This window comes from Gossypium hirsutum, chromosome A12 (genome assembly GCF_007990345.1).
Source record: "Gossypium hirsutum isolate 1008001.06 chromosome A12, Gossypium_hirsutum_v2.1, whole genome shotgun sequence".
Lineage (NCBI taxonomy): Eukaryota > Viridiplantae > Streptophyta > Magnoliopsida > Malvales > Malvaceae > Gossypium > Gossypium hirsutum.
Genome location: NC_053435.1, coordinates 7,865,115 through 7,878,373, shown reverse-complemented (window position 1 = coordinate 7,878,373; position 13,259 = coordinate 7,865,115). Strand labels below are relative to the sequence as shown.

The following is a 13,259-nucleotide window of genomic DNA, read 5'->3' as shown; positions in this document are numbered from 1 at the left end:
TTTTCAGACGAGAAGATCTTTCACACTTGAGCATTTTTATAAAAAAAGGGATCGCATTTCAAAAGTCTTTCAAGTTTTCAATCTTCGACACTAAGACACTAATTAATCAACTAGGTACTAATTTTGGGCATAGCGAGGGTGCTAACCCTTCCTCGTGCGTAACCGACTCCCGAACTCATTTTCTGATTTTCGTAGACTAAAAAAAATCGTTTTAGTAAATTTAACTTTTATTAAAATGATTAATTTAAGGTGATCCGATCACACCTCATCAAAAAGGATTGGTGGCGACTCCCATTTTTCATTTTCGTTTTCAAAACTTAAGTCGATTCCCGTTTTCAAAAAAATGGATACGACACTTTATATGTTGTCTAATTAACAATTAAATTAATTTTTTAAAAGGTTGAGGATGATTTATGTGATTATGTCAAATATTAAATTACGTTTAATATATAAATTAATTTTTTTAAAAATGTTAAATAAGAATTAAATATCTCAATATAGTTCCTTAAAAAAGGGATCATAATATTGAGTATCCAATTTAACAAAATTTAATTTTAATATTATCTTTTATCATTAACAATTTAAAAATAAACCAACGGCGGCTTGACCATGTTTTTCATTTCCTATTTGTGCCACCCATGTTGGCAACAACAACGCCATTTCTTGATCGTACATTGCGACATATAAAACCCCAAATGTTCGCATCCTTTTCACTCTCAAAATCCAGCAAACTTTTTCATCATCTTCTTCATTCTGTTACTGTTGGTAAAAAACAACAACAACAAATGGATACAGCGAGAAAACCCACCATTGTTTTCAATGCCAATAATAACCAATGCCCCTCCGCCAAGCTCATCTTCTCGGCCGCTGCATCAGTTGCCGCCACCGCCATGTTGATTCGATCAGTCGCCAAAGATTTCGTTCCTCTAGAGCTCCGAGACTACATCTTCTTCAAAATCAAGAATCTCATCCTCTCTTTCCGTTCGGAAATCACGTTAGTCATTGAAGAATTCGATGGTCTCAACGAGAACCTTCTTTACAAGGCCGCAGAACTCTATCTCGAGCCTACCATCCCTCCCGACACCAAGAGAATCAAGCTAGCCCTGCCCAAAAGGCAAGGCAAGATTTCATTTTCTCTTGAAAGCAATGAAGAAATCGTTGATAACTTCAATGGGGTTCAAGTGAAATGGAGGTTTGTCTCAAAAAATTTCCCTCCCAAGAACATCCCAGGGTCTGATCCTTACAACCCTTTGTTGCTTACCACTGAGGCTCGGTTCTTCGAGCTAAGTTTCCACAAGAAGCATAAAGAAACGATCTTGAACAATTATATGCAGCATATATTGGAGATCTCAAAAGATTTGGAAGAGGAAAAGAAGACCTTGAAGTTATTTACCTTGAAATCTGATAGGTATAGTGGAAGGATTGGGGATATGTGGCAGGCCCTCAATCTTGATCATCCGGCTACTTTCCAAACCCTGGCAATGGATTCAGATTTGAAGAGGAAAATAATGCTGGATTTGGATAGGTTTATGAAAAGAAAAGAATATTATAAGAGGGTAGGCAAGGCTTGGAAAAGAGGGTATTTGTTGTTTGGTCCTCCTGGTACAGGAAAGTCGAGCTTGATTGCTGCCATGGCCAACTACCTTAACTTCGATGTATACGATTTGGAGTTGACTGAAATCAAAGGGGACTCAGAGCTGAGGAAGTTGCTGATTTCAACTGGGAATAAATCCATCATTGTTGTGGAAGATATTGATTGTTCATTGGAATTTCAGGACAGACTCGCTCAAACCCGGGCTATGATGCCACAAGGTCTTCATCGACATATGCAAGTACCTCAGGTAAATATATAATTCACTAAACCTATTCTTACATTGCCAAACATATACCTGCGGTAGTGTTGATTTGTTGTTTGTTTTTGGTATTGTATGTACCAGCAACAGATGACACTGTCAGGATTGCTCAACTTCATAGATGGGTTATGGTCGAGCTGCGGGGATGAAAGGATTATAGTTTTCACAACCAACCACAAGGACCGGCTTGACCCGGCTTTACTACGCCCTGGTCGAATCGATGTGCAGATCCACATGTCTTACATCACGCCTTGTGGGTTCAAAATGCTGGCTTCCAATTACCTGGGGATAACGGAGCACCCACAGTTGTTGGAGATCGAGGAGCTGCTGAAGACAACCAAGGTGACCCCCGCAGAAGTGGGGGAGCTGTTGATGAAAGATGAGGGGACCGAAAAAGTGTTACAGGGTCTGATCCAGTTTCTCCAAACCACGCTAAGCGATGCAGCTGCTGAACTGCAACCGGGCATGTCCCAGCAGTACGGGGAAAAGGTTGGAAGAGATCTCTTTCTGTGAATTGGTGAGAAATGAGATTTGGGACAGTGAAGACATGCTATAGCCTAATATAGTAATAAATAATACGAGGTTGTTTGTTGATGACTGTGCTAGTTTGTTTTTTCTGGATAATATGGTTTGGAGATGATGGGATCTGGGTTTAGCATGAAAGCTTGTTTAATATGAAACAACTTTTTGAGCTAATGATTTTCATATATGAATGTTTTGGTAGTGCTTAAATTCATTGGCAGAAGTAAATTACCCGCAGGCAACACATCTACATTTATGATTCAAACCTAATCAATTTATAAAAAAACGCCAGACTGATGGCCACAATTTGGGGTTAGCTCTGAATTAAATCGGATGGGATTTAGGGATCAAAACTAACGAAATCTATATGATGCATAAATAAGAAAACCTTTGAACCAATAAAAATAATAATAAATCGATAAATCGATTTTAGGGTTTTCATTGCTCATAGATTTTTTATTGGATAATTTCATGGTAAACAATTTAACTATAAGTTAAATACATATATATTTTTAATTTTTTATCCATTATATTTGTTAGGCTTATTGCCTCTCTGTATATTGTTTTTTTTCTTCTTATTTTCGCGGGATTATTTTTGTCCTTTTTCGATATTTAAAGCATGGCAATCCATATTTATACCAGTGGTACTAGTCGATATTTATCATTTCGGTCTTAAATTGGTACCAAATAATTTATGTTTTGTTCTGATTAAATTCTAGTGCTATCCAGTTATTTCGGTCTGTTTCGATCCATTTTAGTCATTACTGACTTATTTTGGTGTGTACCGATCTGTACCAGTCAATACAAAATTTTAATATTTTAAATCAACTTTTATTTTTATTTATCTTAACAATTTTAATTTTTCTATAATTACATTTAAATTAATGTTTATTAAATTAAATCATTGAATTTAATTAATGCTTTTAAAACTTATATTTACATGTAAATATATTTGCCAGTGTACATAATATATAATTTATTTTTTACCAAAATAATATATAGTTTCTTAAGAAATTAAAAATTAGACTATAAATATGTGTGTGAAAAATATTTAAATGTATATATAAATTATCAAGAAACTAAAATTAGGCTATAAGTATATGTGTGAAAAATATTTAAAAATATCGACAAATTTAAAATGATACATCCAAATATATCAAATACCAAGATAAAAACGATATATTCATAAATATAATATTAACTCCTTGCTCCCTTAAATAAATTGTTTAGTCAATTACGAGGGAGTAAAATAGTAACCAATAAGAGACGTGCAAGTAAAATAATTAAAAAATTAAAATTATTTTCTAAATAGATAAATATTAAAATATTAATAACTTTTAGAAAATTTTAAGAAATATTTTTTTATATTATTATTCTTATATAATTTTTATATATTACAAATTATTATAATGGTTAAATTATATAGTATGTTAAGATAAGTAAAGGTGATAGTTATACAATAAGTGATGCAGATAGCCACTAAAAATAATGGTTTTAGATGATTAGAGGCGGTGCTTGAGCATAGAGTGTGGGCACATATGGTTGATCTCGTATATGTGCCTCTTACTTTAGTGCTCAAAGGAGATATTTATAAAGGGAGGCTGGCTTAGCATGGGTCTCAACCATTAAATGTCCTATTCTTTAAGTGCGGGTCATAAAGAGGTGGATTGTCAACTAATAATACTTTTGGATCGATATGAGGAGAGTTTGTGAGGTGATTGGTTAAAACAATGTTAAATTCAAAGAGATAATGAATTGACGAATGCTAATAAGAACTCTTCTCCATATAGGCTAGGATTATACTACTAGCAAGGCTATGAAGTTAAGCTTCATCAAGTTTTACCTTCAGCCATAGACATCTGATGGCTCCACAAAAGATGAATCTCAAATGGTGTTATAAATGTCTTAGATGCTATTATAGGTGTATAATAACTGTTTCCTTAATATTCAAAATTTTGACTAACAAATAAGCTATTATAAAAATTTAACTGCAGTGTTTTATATTTTTATGATTGTATGTACATTCATATCATAAAAATAAAAAAAATTTCGTTAGTATTTTTGTCTTAGAAAATTTTTATATATTTTTTTGCATTTATATAATTATATATATTAAAATTTTGTATCTTTTATGCTTTCAATTATTTTGCTTAATAACGACTTTTTAGTGTTTATTTGACCTTTCTGTCACCTGAAGCAAAATTCTAAGGCATTCAAATTGGAAAAGAAATTATTTTAAGAACCAAAGTGAAAAACGAGATACAGTACAAGGACTAATTTCATATAAAACATATCTTAAATAATTAAAAAAATTCAATCAAATTAATTCATCCAACAAACCAATCAGATTGAAAATTTAATTTGTTAAACTGCCTAATCTCAATTTAGCTTGAGAAAATGATGAAACGGGCAAAAAGATATCCTTTGTTAGCTATCCAAGGGATGATAGTTCTCCATTGGGGTGGTGGGGAGCGGGCATTGCTTCATCTACTCAATCGTGGTTGCAAGCTCAATGTCAAATAGGCTTACAAAAATGAGACCATAACAAAATCAACAGTTTATTGAATGAAAATTCATGTACATGGTACACTCTAGATCCAATTTCAACCCTCAAACACTGTTCCTTGATCGAATTAAAGACCTTCAAAAAACCGCATGTGGTCTTCAAATGTTTCCCCATGTCGAATCTTGGTCACTGATCCATCTTCTTCAACCTGAGAGCAATAACAGTTAACCAACTAGGATGTGGAAAATTTCGTTTAACAACCAAATTTAACATAAACATGTTGCTAACAAATGATCAAGCTGATGAGGGTAAACGCTATTAAAGAATAAAGATTGCAAGTTCAAGAACGAGCTTGCCATAAAGGTAAACAAGGTTAAAGTTAGTTACCCAGTACTCGGGAGGGCGCATCTTGAGATTGTAAGTTGATGCCATGCTCATGCAGTAAGCACCTGCATCATGTACGACCAGGCCAGTCCCCTGCAAAATGGAACCACCAATTAATGCAATTTTTCAAATAATTGTTGCTCCAACCATCCTGTTATAGATAGAACTCGATACCTTAGCTGGGGTGGGAAGTTCTCTCTCCTTTCCCAAGAAATCGCAGATTCACAAACAGGGCCAACAACGTCGAAAGTAGAAACCTCAGCAGCAGGAGGAGCAGGAGAAACCAGCTCTATATGCTGCGATCATATATGAATGGGTCATTAATTTGAGAAAACAAAATCAAACTCGATTGGGTAATAATTCATATCTTTAGAAGGCTTCAAATATACCAAAAACAGAAACAAATTAGGTCCGCATGAAACATAGGGTATACAGAGATCAGAGTGGTCAAACTGATAGCCAATAATCAACTATTTTGGCACAAGGTCAACCAACTGCATCTAGGACTGAGGCACTGTTAAAACCAACAGCTAGATATCTTTGATTGTGTTAAGTGTGTTCATCAAAGCTTGAACTTGATGGCTGATGATACAAATTATGAAATCATGGTCATTACAAGAAAGATGAACTAGAAGCACTTACTTGATAAGCATCATAAAGGCTAGGACGGATGAGTTCAGCCATACTACCATCAATCATAATGAAATTTTTTGTTCCATTAGTTTTGACTCCAGTGACACGATTGACAAAGCAGCAAGTATTTGCAATGAGTGATCTTCCTGGTTCAATGATGAGATTAAGATTCCTTGAATGTACCAATTCTCTTACCTACACCAACCAACGCCAAGGGGAGAAAAACATTAATATTAGCCAAAATGAACAATCCTAGAATATTGATATTGATACTTCATAAATGGTCAAACAAGAATTATAACCATGGTAAGTACCCTGGCATTTTATTCAAACACTAGATATTGTACACTAGATATTGTATACTAGAAAGTATTTAAATAGTAATTTAAGATACATTGGTTAGTTTATTGTATAAATAACTTTATGACAACAATTTGCAAGATACGGAAAGTCTGAGCCTTACAGTGTCAATGAGATCTCTAGGTGTGGGAAGGACGGCACCACTGTGGTAGTAATCTATCCCCAAACCGCCTCCAATGTTCAAATAATCAACCTCAAAACCTTGGGCACGAATTTCATCAATGTAGTTGACCATGAGAACAGCAGCATCCCTAAATATATCCACCTGAACAACATTAAACGAGGGCTTCATTAACGCTTGATGAGCAATTTTTGAACTAGATTAAGACAAATAATAATGCTGAACACAGAAAATAAACCAACAGGAATGAGCGATAGAAGAATCCTAGAAAAAACTATTAAAACAAGCAAGTACCAACTTGCAAGTGAGTCAAGTCAAATAAAAATGATGATGTTGAGATACCTTGGTAATGGTTGAACCAAGATGACAGTGGGCCCCTACAAGTTTCAGCTCATTAGGATGTCCCTTTACAGCATCCAGAAACCACTGCAGCTTCTCGTTCCTAATACCAAATTTGGAGTTCTTGTTCCCGGTAGCAACATATGGGTGGACCTACACGTTAATAACATAAATATGAAACCTGGATAAAAAGCATGCTCCTAGAATCTCTTCAATCTTTAAAGTCTTAATGGCCTTTTTTCCTAGAATTAAGGTAATCCTCAAAGCTAGGTTTAGGTTGCATTCCCAAAAAACCAACTCTGTAAGGTAAGTTTACTAGCCTTCCTATCATGGATCATCAACTTGAGAGCAAAAATTAAAGTAAAGTAGGCAGGAAGATTTCAAGCTATGGAACAATAATCTGGCTCTCGAGTACACTAAAACAGGTGAATGAAAAAACGGAACAATTAATGGTTGAGAGAGTCATCAAGGAAATGGAGATTAAATAATAGAGGTTAAAGAAGGTATGCTAGTTATACTAAGAACAGACTGAAATTTCAGTTGATCACTTTTCAATAAACCTATATTTACTATGAGAAAGCCATATCTAGCAGCCCAATTAGATTCTCATATGCCATATAATAACTTCACTAGCAAACAAATTTGATTTTATTTCAAACCATTTCATTTCAATTAGATTCTCATATCCTAAGGTCAACTGAAAACCAAGTTTAATCAATTTAGTTATTCAAAGTTCTCTTTTTTATAGAAACAAGTTCAAATCATATATATTAAATGTCCATGTAGTTAAGGCTTAATGGAATAATTACTGCATTACCTGAGGATCTACATCAGGGTTGATCCGAAGCAAAACATTAACCTTTCTGCCAGCAATTCTTGCAGCAGCTACAATATTCTCCAGATCAAATTCACTATCCACATTGACAAAAACACCTTCTTGGGCAGCTAGTACCAAATCTTCCAAGATCTTCCCATTCCCATTAAAGATACACCTATTCATTTAGATATTAACACCAATCAAACTAAATAAACAGTCAACAAGAACAACCAAATCATTCTTACTCAAACAGTAACAAACAAATTTAACATAGCTCAGCACATTTCGAAGCAAGATAGATACATTAAATATATAATATTTCATTGTAATGATGGGTGCAACAGCAATATGCTTAAAATGTCTAGCACTGAAAAGCACAATAGCATACCTACAATATTGATATGTAAAATTTCCAAAAGGTTTTGGATGACCATGACCATAACCAGATGTCTAACAGGGCCATTTAGTGCAAAGACACTCCTCTAAAGATTGTAATACTTTCTATAAACAATTTGACAAGGTTCAGAATACCACCTAATTAACCATTCAAATGCAAAATAGAAAATAAGAAAAATATTAAAATAAAGTGCCAATTTAATCATAATTGCTGCATTTAAAAAGTAAACTAATGAATTTATTCACAAAAGTAAATTTTGATCTAAATGTGAAGCCAAAAGAAAGTAGCTGAAAAAATATGAACAAAACCGAAATGCAAAACAGAATAACCGATGTTTAATCTAAGGAATTTACTTAGTTGGATCGAAGCCGGCACGAAGAGCCAACTTGAGTTCATTGCTACTAACAAGCACAGCACCGCAACCCAACATCCTCAAATGCCGCAAAATCTTGAAATTGTTATTCGCCTTGATGGCGTACCGAATAATGGAATTCTTCAAGCCTTCAAGGGCCTCTTTATAAGCTTCCACATTCCTAGTAATCTGAGGCTTACTATACAAATAAAACGGCCTCTTTTCGACCTTTTCCATGACATCCTGGACCTTGGTATCCTCACAGTAGAGAAACCCATCTGGGGATTTAGTGAAGCAGTGTTGAAAAGTGGGGTTGAGGGTTTTAGCAGGGTTCTGAGAGAGGACAGCTTTGAGAGAGAGGGAGAGGGAGGGTTGCTTGAAGAGATTCTTGGAGGGCTTGAGGGGCAAAATGGGGGATTTGGAAAATGGGTTCTGGGTTAATGAGTGGTTTAAAGTTTTGGGAAGAAATGGGGAGTGAGAGAGAAGATGAGTAGCCGCCATTAGTGATGAAGATTGCAATGCTCTGCGTTTGTTGACTGTCGTTTTTCGTCTTCACATGGATAAGAAAAAGGGTGTTTTTATATTTGTATAAACTATAAAGGTTACCGGGAAACATGTTAAAACGTGGCGTTAACTACATTAATTAAATTAAACTCATTAATGTATTTTTAAGAAAAAGTAGTAATATTCAATAAATTTAAATATGCAAATATGGGCTTCGCACGGTTAGCAAAGGCTGAGGCCCGGGTTTAAGTTTCATCGTTTGTATTTGTGATAATAGGTCACTTTCTTATTATGTGCATATATTTTATATGGGTTTTATTTGGTTTCTTTTCAAATTTTGTTTAACTTTGTCCGGTTCTTCGTTCATTGTGCATTCTATTGGTTGATTCTACACACTATTGTAGTTGGTCAGATACATATTTGTACCTTATCTTGTACTTGTAATTGTATTGATCTTGTGGCTTTCTATTATAGAAAGTTAAAAAAAAATTTTAAGGTAATGTTTGGAAAGTCATCTAGTATTTAGATTTGGGCCTTATTGCTTGTAATTAGCTATTATAATTAGTAGATCTCACTAAATTGGATCTAAGTGGAACATCCTAATTACACTTTTCAATTCTTAAGAGAGATTATGAGCATCAGAGTAATTACACCTAAATCCAATTACTCTAGGGTATTCCAAGCACTCATACATGATATAACTTTAAGAAATATTTTTTATACAAATTTAAGTTATAAACTTGAACATGTAGGAGTATTTGGGATGGTTATGGCAAAAAAAAAATCTAAATTGTTATCATAAATCTTTTTTTTGGTAGATAAAAACACGACATAAAGCTATTGCATCAACTAGTCCATATTAAACTGAACTAGAACCATTACAATCAACATATCTTTTATTGAATCCAGCAGAGCTTCAAACAACTAGAGCATGGAGCTTCCTATTGCAACATGTTTAGCCGTAAGTAAACATGCAAAACTAAACATTTATCTCATCATTGCATGCACCTTCAATGACCATAACCTCCTTAATAGATGATGTATCATCCTCCATAGGAGCTTTCTTACGGACCCGTTCTAACGCACGAACCAAGCCATTCATAGTCGCTCTCAACTCCATCGAGTCATGTAACTAACTATTCATTACCCTATTAGTCAACTTATCGGGCCTCTCATTCTACACATTACTGCCTTTTGGATATAAAATTGGAGTAGCATTACTTGACTCACCAAAATTAAATAATTTGTTTTCCTTCCCTATAACCGAATCAAAATTTTGTTTCTCCGTTAAATGAACCATCTTATGTTTTTCTTGATTCAAATTTAAAGAAACATTGATAGGCTGAATCATAAAATTTCCCCGATAACCCTCAAATTCCTTTGGTCCCATCTTAAACGCATTATCAAATTTCCCATTTATTTTTTTAACTCTAACTCCCATATTTCCATTATTGGGCCTCAAAACTTTAGAAATAGCCTTTGGCCCAATGCCTATCAACAAACCCTTCCCTTTGACCCGTTGCCTCATTCTATTTTCTTTAGTTTGGTTCTTGGTCCCTTAAATCCATAAATCCCCAACAGATCCCATCACCTTATTTTTCTCCATTCTCCCTTTAACTTTTTCGTCGTCAAACAAGTCATTTACAGTATCTTGTTCATCTCCCTCAACTTCTTCAAGCGCAAAAATCTCGAGCCACCATTAACGCCGTTCTAACCACCGTTCTTAACCACTCTTGTGAACTGACCTCTTCTCATTCGCCGTCCTACAACCATCCAGGGGCCAAATGGCTCATCTTCCACATTCTTTTGAAACCCTCTATTCTCTACAACCCAATTGAAATCTACTGCCTCTTTCTCCGACAATGTCGATTGTACCCCCATACAACTTTCCGATCCATGGCCATAGTGACCGCATTTGGAGCAAATGTTTGGCAATGACTCATATTCTATGCATTGGAGACGACCATTTACCCTCACTTTCAATATTAGTTGTTTTCTTAAATGGGTAAATTACACCAACAGTTACTTAACTTTGAGGTAGCTAATAAAACAGTCACCTAGGTTTCATTTCAGTCACTTAACTTTTGAAAAATAACAAAACAGTCATTAACGTTATAAAAAAGTGACAAAACAGTCACTGATTAATAGTTTCCGTTAGTGTTTTAACAGAACTACTGATGTGGAAAGTTAACTAGCTGATATGGCCAATTAACTTGCCACGTAGGATGTCCACATCAGAAATTAAAAAAAAACCAAAAAAAAACCCTTAACAGAGAAGAAGAAGAAGAAGACTGTAAAAAAAAGTCTTATTTGCCTAATTTGTCGGGGTCTGATTCTTTGCCATTGAAACACCATGTCTTTGCTCTTCTTCTTTTTCTTATTGGCTCTCTTCCTCTGTAACTCTGTAACCTTCTGCCATTGTTGGCGAGGTCTTGTGGTTTAGCCAAAAAAGAGCAGGATTTCGAAGAAAAAGATACACCGAAGGGAAGTTTCATGCTAAGGAATTTACATCTTTGCTGTAACAGCCTAATTTTCAGTGGTGTCGGAACAGTGATTCGAGATCATTAAATCCGACAAATGAGTAGGAAATATTATTAATTTAGTGAGTATAAGTTAAATGTGAAGTTAGGAAAAATTTTTAAATAGTGAAATGTACTAATATATATATATTAAAATAATTAAAATTGAAAACGAGATATCGAGACCACGAGAATTTTAAATCGAGCCATAAATATTTTTATAAATATTTATGGAGTGTTAATAAGTTAGTATCAAAGTTTCGTCAAGAAATTTTAAAGTATTGATAGCTAATTGAACAAAAAAGACTAAATTGTATCAAATGCAAAATTGTGGGAAATGATTAAATAGCTTAAATGATAAAAGAAAGAGGGTTTAAAAGGGAAATAGACCCAAGGTCTATTTGGGCTGGACTGCAAGAGCATGAAATCACCAAGAAAATAAGGGGAATTAAGGGCAAAATTGGAAAATTGCAAATTTTACTTAATAAAGCTAGGACTAAAGTGGAATTATCTAGATTTCTCTTTATTTTTCTCCATGCTCATCAGCAAAAACACCATGGAAGAGTTCCCTTAAGCTGGTTTTTCATATTTTTACTGCAAGTAAGTTCAATTCTTGATTATTTCTTGAAATTTTTGTGTTTTTGTGACTTTTACAACTAGGTCCATTTGTTGAATTCATTAGTTCTTGATTCTATGAAAGAAATTGAAATTTTCTATGAATATGTGCTGGAAGTATATGATGATTTGACATAGAATTAGAGCTTTAAATTGTTTATATGCTGATTTTACTGAAAGAATTGAATAGAAAGTGAATGTTTGGGACCTAAATTGTAAAAGAGTTTGAAGTTAGAGTTTTATGTGGAAATTATGAATTTCAATAGTTATGAAATAACTTATAATTTCTGGGAAAAGTATTAATTGAGAAAATTAGTTTAATTGAGGGGTTAATTAAGTAAGGACTGAATTGTATGAACTGTGAAATTTGGGGCAAAATGAAAATCAACATTTTGCACTAAAACAGTTTTAGACAACAGCAATAGTCTAACTTTGAAAAATCTCCAAAAATTTTAGAAATATAATTAGAGGATGAATAAAATATGAAATTAAATCTTATTGAGTCTAGTTTCTTATAGAAGAAACGGTGTAAGCAATGGAATTGTAAATCATGAGATATAATAAGTTTTGTGAGACAATGTCAGAATGATTTCTGGTTCCCCTATTTTGACTTTGGAAAATCATCACAAATTGGAGAAAAATAATTAAGGGATTAAATTTATATGTTTAAAATCCTTAAAGAGTCTATTTTCAATAGAAATAAGCGAGAACATCATCCGAATCTCGTACGATGAGATAATTAATTCTTAGTGAAGAAGGGTCGGAACTGTCAGACAGCAGGATAGGGGAAACTTTAAAGAATAAACTATACTTATTGGCTAAACCAAAAATTCTGAAAATTTTATGGTAATAATATAAGTAAGTCTAGTTTCAGGGAAAATTAGCAGATCTTAATTTCGAGTTCTGTAGCTTAAGATATAAATAATTTAGTGACTATGACGCAAATGGACAGTTTTGAATATACATAAGTAAATAGTGAAATTATTGATAATGTTACTTATTGCATGTTATATAAATTAAGGATGTGGAATGGAGAGGAGGAGGAGGAAAATATGTATGAATATTCAGCTAGCATGGCTAATTTGTATGTTTTAGGCTCATGGACTAAATTGAATAAAAGTAAAATTTTATGGGCAATTTTGTAAAATAAAAATGTTAAAAATGACCAATTTGCATTAAATGGATTATTTTATTATTTAAATTACAAAATTGAATGAAATTATTAATTTAGCTCAAGATCAGGGAAAAACATGTATTAAGGATTAAATTGAAAAGTGTTGAAATTATGAAAAATTCTGACATTTTATAGAATTCATAGGTTGTTATCAATTTGTGTG

The 13,259-nt window shown here is 33.6% G+C and overlaps 1 protein-coding gene and 1 pseudogene across 1 annotated transcript; one reads left to right on the top strand and one right to left on the bottom strand.

Moving 5' to 3' along the window:
* The first annotated feature begins 607 nt into the window (after positions 1–607).
* Positions 608–2,549, top strand: LOC107928202 (AAA-ATPase At3g50940). Its single transcript, XM_016859388.2, has 2 exons — positions 608–1,841; positions 1,938–2,549. Exons 1-2 carry the CDS (start codon positions 639–641, stop codon positions 2,364–2,366), a joined length of 1,632 nt encoding a protein of 543 aa, XP_016714877.1. The 5' UTR covers positions 608–638; the 3' UTR covers positions 2,367–2,549.
* Positions 2,550–4,909: 2,360 nt separating this feature from the next.
* LOC107928197 (diaminopimelate decarboxylase 2, chloroplastic-like) lies at positions 4,910–8,883 on the bottom strand (annotated as a pseudogene).
* Between the last annotated feature and the right edge of the window lie 4,376 nt (positions 8,884–13,259).